Source organism: Molothrus aeneus, chromosome 6, assembly GCF_037042795.1.
Source record: "Molothrus aeneus isolate 106 chromosome 6, BPBGC_Maene_1.0, whole genome shotgun sequence".
In the NCBI taxonomy this organism is placed as follows: Eukaryota; Metazoa; Chordata; class Aves; order Passeriformes; family Icteridae; genus Molothrus; species Molothrus aeneus.
The window spans coordinates 59,426,891-59,437,152 of NC_089651.1; the positions used below are offsets into that span (position 1 = coordinate 59,426,891).

General features: G+C 47.2%; 1 protein-coding gene across 2 annotated transcripts in view; it reads right to left on the reverse strand.

Annotated features, from left to right (window-relative positions):
• The window catches only part of PELI2 (pellino E3 ubiquitin protein ligase family member 2), a 66,512-nt gene extending 56,540 nt beyond the window's left edge, over positions 1 to 9,972 (reverse strand). For both annotated transcript variants that reach the window (XM_066552212.1, XM_066552211.1), the window contains exon 1: positions 9,836 to 9,972. In XM_066552212.1, the coding sequence (XP_066408309.1) occupies positions 9,836 to 9,912 (77 nt within the window). In that variant the 5' untranslated portion in view covers positions 9,913 to 9,972. The remainder of the gene's footprint in view (positions 1 to 9,835) is intronic.
• Positions 9,973 to 10,262: the final 290 nt, after the last annotated feature.

Here is a 10,262-nt window from a genome sequence, read left to right on the forward strand (position 1 = left end):
GCCTCCTCACAGATCTGCCCCAACACCAAATCGTTCCATTTGCTTAATTTGCCAGTAGTTTTTTGGCAAAAGCCACCAAGGTACTGACAGCCCATTTAATTAAATCTTCTGGCAGAGTGAGATGAGGGAACACTTGGGAAGAATTCCTCTGAATTCTTCAGACCCACAGCGGGGCACTGCCACCTCTCCCATCACACATGCGGCTCTGGAATGGGACTTCTGCCCACTGCCCAGCACAGAAAGCCACACACCAAACTCATGAATCAAAACTGAATGCACTGAAAACTACTCCAGCAAATTTTAAGATTCAGAATGTAATTCAAAGTAAGTACTGCATGTATGTTAGCAGGAAGGTTAGGGCAAGCACAAGGTAATGAATCCTATCAAGTCTGAAAGATTCGTCTTCAACACCAAAATGATTCTGAATCCAAGCATTGAGCTGCACAGCTATTTGCTCTCAGAGGTCAAACATGCACTAGGAGGAAGGCAACTTCAAAGTAGAGCAACGTTTTGGTTTAGTAGTCAATATTCCATAAAAAACACAGTCAGTCTGAGAGGTGCTGAACCCTGGCACAGGATGTGCTGGGAAGCAGGAACCTCGCAGCCCTCGCTATCTTTCACCAGCACAGTGTCCCCTGTGAAAGGACACACACAAACTCTACTCCAGTTTCAAAGGCTGTGCCTCCAACAGCACTAAATCAGACACCAACAATCAAAATGAATTCATGCTGTTGCACATGAAGAAATACAGCTGTGCTTATATCAAAGTTTCAGCCCATTAACTTCTGTGTCCAGACTAAACAGTTCTTTCACTCTTCCTAGGGGCACGTGCTCCAGCGTTTGCACGTTTGGGCTCCAGTTTATTTGTAACAGGCAAGCAGAGATTTCAGCTTTTATTCACTTCAATTTGTTTACTTTCATACAGTGACTAATTGTCTTCACAGACAGTCCCACTCTGTCCTCACCCATGACATTTCCATGCCTTAAGAGGATACACCTCAGAAGTTTGAAGCCTACCTGTTTGTTGAGGTATTGCTAAAGCCAGCCAGTTTGAAGAATAAAATTCTTTCATGACAGCTGATGAACTGGATTCTAAATTAAAGACAGCACACACATTTCTGGGTGAAGAGTAATTTGAAAGCCCACTAAACACATCCTTACAGTTCAGTAAGTGCTTGAAAAAGTTAAAAAGTGTTCCTCAGAAAGAAACACTGAGAATTTTTTGTCCTCAATTCCTTGAATGTAAAGAGAAAAAAATTTTTGCAACAACGGGGCTCAGTTCACATTACAGTACTCAAGAAGACCACAATGCTTCTTGGCCTTCTCCTTTTAACCTACCATGTGCCAGCTGTCTCCTAACTTTTCTTGCCTGTCCCCACTCCTTTGGGGAGGCAGCACAACAGACATTTTACACAGTATTTGACTCGCTGCACAGCAGCCTGCTGGCACCTCTGATAAACACAATCAGTTGCTACACAGCAATGTAGCTGTATCATAGTTAATACAAGCAATAAATATGACAGAAGAACACCAGGTCTTTATTGACATACACTCAGTGAGGGCACGTGTGGCCTTTGTACCAATTCCCTAGAACAGGAAGCCTTGTGTTGCCCAGATTAGGTGCAGCCCACATTTACTCCATCCTCCTTGAAACACGAGTTGTATCTACAGTGAGGTCAGCATGAAATATTGAAAATTATACTGTTAAATGACCTGAAGTAAATCACTTCCAGAAACACAACAGAACCTGCTTGCTTTCCCTCTCTCCAGCATAAACAAGCTGCTGTTGAAAGCAGGATGCCTAAACAGGTCCTTCAGCTATCAGCACCTTCACATCATTCCTCATCAAACAGAGCTCATCTCCAAACCACTTTGCTTTTAACACAACAAACTCTCCAGCTTTGCAGACGTTGTCTGTATCATTTTTACAACTGCTGTTTATAATGTGCTCCGTCCAGATGACATTTCTGTTGTGAAACAGAGGAAAGCTTTTAGCTGAATTACTCTCTCTTCTCCATGAGCCAATAGCTGCTGTACTACCCAGCTGTGGGCGTGCTTCCCAGTGACCTCACACGAGGACTTCCAAGGCTGGAATATGAAGGACTGAGTGAAATTTCACTGCAAAATAGCTGATAGTTGCTATTTTTAGGAACAGAGGTTACACTAATCAGAAGGAGTAATTGTAGAAGCATTGTCTAGATGAAGACAATGCAAGTCCAGTGTCACCTTGTTCACACATCACTCATAACCCCATCACACTAAAATGCTGCATCCTCTCACCACACAGCCCCTCAGTGACAGTCTTCAAATACCAAATATTTAAAACTGCTGAAGTTTCACCATACAGAGATTTCCTACAAGGACTGTCTTCCTGAATCCTAAGATCTTTTAACTCGAGCCAACAAGTGCTGTTTGTGGGAAGGCCAGGAGAGATGTTTATTCCTAGGCAAACCCAAAGACAGGTTACTCTTAGTGCTCAACTCCCAGCACCACGATGCCTACTCAGACTTTAAGAAAACCCTACAAACAGTTTGCTGCCCACTGTACCCCCCTGCTCTTTGTTTGGTTTTAAATCATTATTCAGCCATGCACACTGAGGAGACCCAGGGAGAGTACTTGCACAGGAGGTGACATTACAAGGTCAAACAGAGGAGTCAGCACAGAGGGGCACAGCTGGTGGGACAGCACTGCTCCTGCTCAGCCCTCAGAGCTCACTAATCTATGCTTTGGAATCCCCACTGCTCTCAACTGTACTCTCTGCTTAACATGAGCACCAAGACTATTCCAGGCTAGCAAGTAATAGGATTAAAGCAGTCTAATCCCAGATGTTACTTACAGTTTGTCAGACAAGGCACGAACTGGTCCCCCAAAGTATGGGGATGTCACTGTGAACTCAAGACTAACCTGTATAAAGCTACACCAGGAGATGCCTAAAAACAAATATGATGCAAAAATAAGGGAGGCATAAAATTCTGAACTGCACCTTATCAAGAGGGAAACAAGCCCTCTGAAGGGAAGGCAGGAGCCCCTCAACATATTGGTCTATGCAGGTGAAGTGAAAAATGCAAGGGCACAATTCAGTGATGTCTTTATAAAACAAACAGAATGAGCAGCTTTGCTTCAGAATTGTCTGGAAGCAGGCACAGTCCCTATGCCAGCATCCTCATTGCTGTCCCTCAAGGTTTAAACTCGTGACAAGTCACATGCAAGCTTCCAGTGGTGACCTTGGGACGGAGCAAGAATAAACATAAGGATTTCTGTTGATAAAAGAAAAGGCATCCCCAACACAAATGAGATTTAGGGTATCAAACAGCAGAAGCAAAAAAGGATTTAACAGCACAAAGTACACTGGAAACCAGCTCGAGATCCTGCTTCAAGCTGGGAGCTTAGACCAAATCCTCCTCTACTTCACTTGCCTTGCTGACCACAGCACAAATAAACCACGAGTATGACAGTGCAGAATAACCAGACTGAGATGACACCACAAGAAGCACTGAACAAGACTGCAGCTAACACACCAGAGTGATCTTTGGAAGGTTTCACAGCCACATGTGCTCAGGACAAACTGGGAACGTGCAGACAATACCAACAGGAAACACAACACTTCTGTAGGACTTTGCAAAGAGTTGTAAAACATCTCTGCTGGCACCCTGAACTAACAAACCCCACCCAGAGCAAGGCACAGGCTCGGTACACACACACCTTCTCATTAGGGTACAGAAAGAGTTTGTCATCTTAAAGTATCAAGTTTATACCTTCTATCACTACTGAGCAAGTTAGAGAGCAGCATGAGTTCTCAAAGTATAAACCAGCCATAATTTCTGTTTGAACTGGATAAGTTCCTGACTTCTTAGGAAAAATCTGTTCTCAAGCAACCTTGTAATCACAGTCAAAGAACAGCCTGCTGTTAAGAAGGAACATGAAATAGCTTAAGATACTGCTTTCAGCAACAAAAAGCAAACCATAACAGCCTAGAAAGTAATTTCTTGGTTTATATGCATATTTTAAAGCAACCAAGTGGACTGTTACAGTATTTATCCATTTACAAATCTCAGCTGAAAATGGAAAACTATTCATCCCCAATTCTGCCAGGGCTGAAGAGGAACAGCTTACTTGGTTCCACACAAGAAGTGCATCAAAGGCAAAGTTCTACATTTCCCAGACTTGTTTATTCAGAGTAAACTGTTTTCCATATTTTAAGGAAAAAACACTGAGTCTTTCACTTCCACATGCGTGACCTCCTGCCTGTACACACCAAGGGGATTAGTTTAACTTCCAGAATGCACTCAGTTTCCTTTTTATGACAAACATTAAACATGCAGACGTTTGATGCTGTGATTTGCTTCAATAAACATAGATTTTAGAGACTGACATTTGTGCTCTCTGATTTTACATGGGTACTGAGATGTTGTGAATAAAGCCTACAGCTGGATACAAATCTGCACTCTGAGAAAGTCAAAAGTACTCCAAGGAATAGGATAGCTGTAAAAAACCAACTCAACTATGTTTTCTTTCTTAGCTTAAATGAAGCAAAACGTTTGCTCTATCCAGACATACACAAGCTTTCAAAAAAAATCCACAGACTTTCCTCAGATATAATCCTTTCCACTGTTTTCCTACACTGCAGTTAATGTTCTATTCAGACACAATTCTTCTGGTGTTTGATTAATCTCCTTGCAAGTTCTGAACTGACCCTGATCACACATTTGCAATATGCACATATAAAATCCACCATAAACCCAGCACAAGACATAAAGGTCACCAAGAAGCCACTGTCAATATCAAAGAAAAAAAAACAAAAAAACCAAAATCTATTTCTCCAGAACAGCAGCCTTCCAGCTACGACTGCTGGAGCCAATGATTCTCAGAGAATCATGACCTTGAACACATTTAACTGGTAGTTCTCATTATGGGCTACAGCCATTCCTTTAAATGAAACCTAAAGTACATTTTCAAATAAGGCTTAAAAGCAGAACTCAAGTCACCTAAGCAGTCTCACCAATATATCTATAGCAGATAGTGCAGGAAATCACCAAGGCATTAAACCAAGCCTCAGTCTGGTAGCAGCAAATCCATCTATGTGCAAACTAAGCCCCAGTTTAATTCCACAGCCAGGATGACTCTCCCTCCTGCTTCAGTCCATGCACAGCAGCAAACAGCACTCAAGGGCAAGCAGAGATCCCACTCTGCTTCTGCATTTGTCAACGCCACTGGAAACCTGCCCTGGCTTCTTCCTGAACTGCACAGCAAGAGATGAACACGAGTGATGCGAAAATCCAGACAGGCAAGTTAAAAAAAACAGAAATGTGTTTATAAGCAGAAGACACTTCAGAAACTTTATCTACCCTGCAAGAAGGTAGTGGTAGTGAGAACTCTGATCAGTCAGAAAAAGACAGTATGAAAAATAGGAATTTAAAAATGCATGTCCCTTCAGATTAACACAAAAAGACTGTTTCAGATCTAAAGTTGCTTCAACATAAAGTGGTCCATCAATGAGAAGAGCTTCCCAAAAATTACCACAAAATGTATGACTGTAAACACAAATGATAATTTTTGTAGAATCCCAGAATGGTTGTGCTGGAAGAGACCTTAAAGACCATTCAGTTCCAACCCCCTGCTCTGGGTCAGGACATCTTCCACCAGACCAGGCTGCTCCAAGACCTATTCTATTTTCTTAAAAGGTTAAATTTAAGCAGAACTACAGCCTGTTTATTCAAGGATGTCCAAGAATCCACATTAAACAATGCTCACGTAACTCTCAGTGGCTTATTTCGGCACTGAAGCCTCCAAATTAACCAATTCATTTATTTTAATGGTAGTCAATGGAAAAATTTACATGCAAAATGTTGGCAGCAATTTCAAAATGACTACTGTAACACTGAGGGACAGCCCTTAAGAGTTTTGTCTGGTTAAATTTAAAAAATTGATTAGATATTGCAAAATCCAGTAAGTCTGTACAACAAAGTCTTCCTCAGCTGAGGATGCACCTCCTTGCTAAGGAGTAGCAAAATCAAGAAAGTCCTTGGTTAATAAGAAATATTCCATCTATATGCACACAGCTACCAGAAACCCCATCCCAAAAAGCATTCAATGTCAGGTACAAATCTTTCACTGCTACACAACTCAGGCACTGACTACAGCTCACGTCTGTTTGCTGTTCCTCCTCCAATTTACATCATTTTAATCGAGTGACTTTCCTGAGAGGTCACAGCTGCCCATCCCCACTGTGCAGTCCCAAAGGATTTAAGGGCACCAGGCCACTGACACCTGCCTTCAGTGACAGCCACCCCCCGCAGGCAGGGACAGGCTCCTCACACGCTTAGCAGAAGCGACACTGCTGGAATAAAGGCTTCAGGGCACAATTCAAAGTTAGGGGACAAAGGGGCACCAGGAGCAAGGGGCCAGGACACGCACCTCAAAACATGAAAGCACCAGAGAAGTCAAACAAAAGCTACTGACAAAGGCAGAAACAAACACCCTGACACTATTCAGGTGCTTGGAACTGCATTCAGCATCTCCTTAACTCCCTCCAGCCCCACGTTCCAAGAAATATATAATGAGCCATTACTTTGACAGGACTTCAAACAAAGCTGCTTTCTTTTTTTTTCTTCAAAAAGAATTAGAATATGAATGTTTCTGCTTCACCAAGAAATCCAGAGCCTTTTGTGAGCAGATGATGCTACGAGCAGATGTACACAAGCAGATTCACAATAAAGCAGATGATCTCTTCTTTACCAGCCATCTTGACCTGTCTGGCTCGATTTACATAAACTGTTTCTATTCACTACAACATTGATTATATAAACCTCGGCAAAACCTTCACCAAACACACGCTGCCACATCACTGCCAGCACAGACGTAGCACAGAGCTGGGAGAAGGTTATCAGCAATGTGTTTGCTGCACACACCAAACGCCTCGGGCTCTGCTGGGGCTCACGCTGAGGTGCAGACTGAGCAATCCCAACTATTGAGACAATAAGAACGTGCCCTGCTGGGAGAGCCACCTCCTGCCAAAAAAACACATTTCCCTCCATTTAAAGGTCAAGGTACAGCAACCCCACTGTAATACTGCTAAGGCAGAGCGAGAGCAAAAGATAAAGGGAAAGTTTTGTCATCTTAAAAACAGGAGCTCAGCAGTTTGCCAGGTATGCCAATTCCTTTGTTCATCATCCTTTTCACCACCTAATTTAAAAGTCTCACAGTTCACGACACAAGTTATTCATCAACATCACAATCAAGGCTTTTTTTTTAAAAAAAAAAAAACCCACACAGTGTCTCAAAACAGCTTTTTCTTTTTTTTTTTTTTTTAACCTAGCTGCGAGGCTGTTCTATCAATTTTAATCAGGCAGTTGTAACAGGAGCTGCAACAGAACGCTTCTGCTGGTCCCCAGGTCTCAGTTTCGCTGCAGGGAGGAGAGCAGATTTACACTGTCTTATTTAAATGAAACTCCAGATTACAAGATTTTAATACAAAACAGGTATTAAGTGGTTTTTTTAGAATACTGAACAGCTTAAGCTGTTCCAAGAGTTCCTAGTCACAAATGTTGAGTCACCAAAGAGAGGGATGTTTGCATTATTTATGGCACTACAAACATTTAAGACACCTCTGATAGGACACGCAGTAATGAACTCCTGTAGTGGCAAAGGGCTCTTAAAACAACAATCTTCCGTCTAAAAATTAAAAATACAGTTACTGAAGTCACGAGATTTCCTGGATTGCTTCCATCACGTCCACCTAGCCCTACATTGTGTGAGCAGTGACAGCCAATGCCCCATTGTTTGAGTGCAGCCACGGGGACACTCAGCTCCCTTGCACAGACTTCTTGTCCCTGGCTGCACTGCAAGGACAACAGCATCTGTTTGCACTTTCAGTACATCTTACACCGACAAGATGCAGCCTCAGTAGTTTCAGAGAATGGCTGAAACTCAAACAGGACCCAAACTCAGCCACATACATTTTATTTCGATTTTACTGGCGTGTTTCAACGCACACAGTGAAGATCAAGAGCCCAGCAGAACCGATAAGCCGAGATCAATGAGTCCCCATATTAAAGGCAAACCTCACCAGACTTTGCCAGGTTAAGATCAGAGCCAAAACATTTCATACTTTTGCACTTTCAACTGCTGCTAAAAATAGTAAAGCAACAGAAAGGAAAATGCTTCCAGCTGTGCACAAAGAGCCTCTGCAGCACAACATCAATTTACGCACTCTAATTTAATTAAAGATTCTGCATTATACTATGACTTTATTGTCAGAGACAGTGTTGCACAGCTGAGCTCACCCTCCATTGCCGCAAATGAAACAGTAAGAACGTCTCTTTATTGAATTCAGTGTGATATGGGTATTCCTCACGAATCTAGGGACTTAAATTCAAGGATTTCAAGCGCCAGCTACGCCACGTTCACGATAGCAGCTGTGTTTTATTCCACGGTAACTGCATCTTGACCCAGTCTCGTGACAGGAAACATTCAGCATCCCTTAAGGAAAAAAGGTGCACTACTGGATGGAGTACCCAGCCTGGACTGCTCTTTTTCCAAACACTTCTTCTGCAAAGGTGAACACGGCTCTTTAGGAAAGCACCGAAACAGAACAAAAATCCCCAAGAAACAGGGTTTTCTACGACCTTGCAGCAAATACGGACCAGGTTCTGGGGGAGGCTGAGCAACGCAGCGAGGCTGTGACCGTGCTGCTTGGCGGCTGGCTCCAAACCTTTCCGTCGTGTTTAGCGCTGAAAAATCACTCCATTACCCACACGTTACCACGTATTGAACTCCCAAAATTAAGCGTCTCTCCTGAGGTTGGCGAGGGCTCTCAGCAAGCGCGGCTTAGACGCTTCTCCCTCATCTGCCGCCGCGGCGCTCAGCAGAGCGGCTGCGAGCTTTAACAGCAGGGCAACAGCGTAATGCCAAGCGGATTACTTTAAGATCCATATCAAGCCGAGGAAATAAACATTTCCACGACGAATCCGAATATAAGCGCTTCACCCTCCTCGCTCCAAAGTCATCTCCCTGCCATCTGCACGGAGGACGCCGTTCTCCCGCAGCCAGCGGCCGAGGGACGGCGGCACCGGCCGAGGCACGGGGCCCGCAGCGGGGAGCGGGGGGGTTTGTGTGTCATAACCCCGTACCCCCAGGCCCCGCAAGAAGTTTCTTCCCCAAGCCCCGCCGCGACCTCGATGCCCGAGAGCGGCCGGACCCCGCTCCGCCCGTTCCTCCAGCACCGGGACCCCGCAAGGGCCGCGACGCGCGGGCCCCTCCGGCACCGGGACCACCCCCATCCATCCCTCCCTCCCCGTTCCTCTCCGGCACCGGGTCCCCGCTCCAATCCTCCCCGTTCCATTCCAGCAGTGGGTCCCCGCTCCAAGCCTCCCCGCTCCCCTCCGGCATCGGGTCCCCGTCCCCGTTCCAACCCTCCCGGCACCGGCAGCCCGCAACGGCCGCACCGCGCGCCCCGTCACGCACCGGGACCTCCCCCCCCTTCACTCCCCCGTCCCTCGCCGCTCCTCTCAGGCACGGCGACGCCCCCCCCCATCCATCCATCCCTCCCTACTCCGCTCAGGCAACGGGACCTTCCCCCCCAATCCATCCTCCCCTGCTCCCCTCGGGCACCGGGATCACCCCCCCCGCTTCCAGCGGCCGCGCCGCGCACTCGGCCGGGGAGAAGGCGGGAAGCGCCACGCGCCCCCTCGCGCCCCCCTCCAGCTCCGAGCGCTCCCTCGCAGCGCGGAGACGGGGCCGGCGCTGAGCCGGAGGCTGGCAGGGGGCAGCTCCCGCCGCCCCGGGACCGCCGCGCTTCTCCCCCCGCCGCTCCCCGGAGCCCCTGCCCAGCACTCACCCCAGCACCACCAGCTCCCCATACTTGACGGGCTCCTTGTTCAGCGCGCACAGCTCCTCCTGGCTGGAGGAAAACATGGGGCCGCCGCTGTGGGTGCACCGGGCCGCCCCGTCCCGGCGGCCGGTGCGGGAGCGCGTCCCGAGCGGGCTCTGCTCCGCTCTGCGCCGCCGGCCAGCGGCAACGGCCACTACACCGCGGGGGGCGCGGGGGGCGGGGCCACCGGGGGGACGGACCAACCCTCCGCCGCGGGGGGGCGGGAGGAGCGAACCGGCGCCGTCCCCCCCCCCCGCGAGGCTGCGAGTGGCCCCGCCCTCCCCGCGCCCATTAACGGCCGGCCAATGGGGCGGGGCTGGGCGCGGGTGCGCACCGCCCCCTCCGCGCGCCGCGACCCCCCCCCAGCACAGGCAGCAGTGGTACGGCCCGGCCG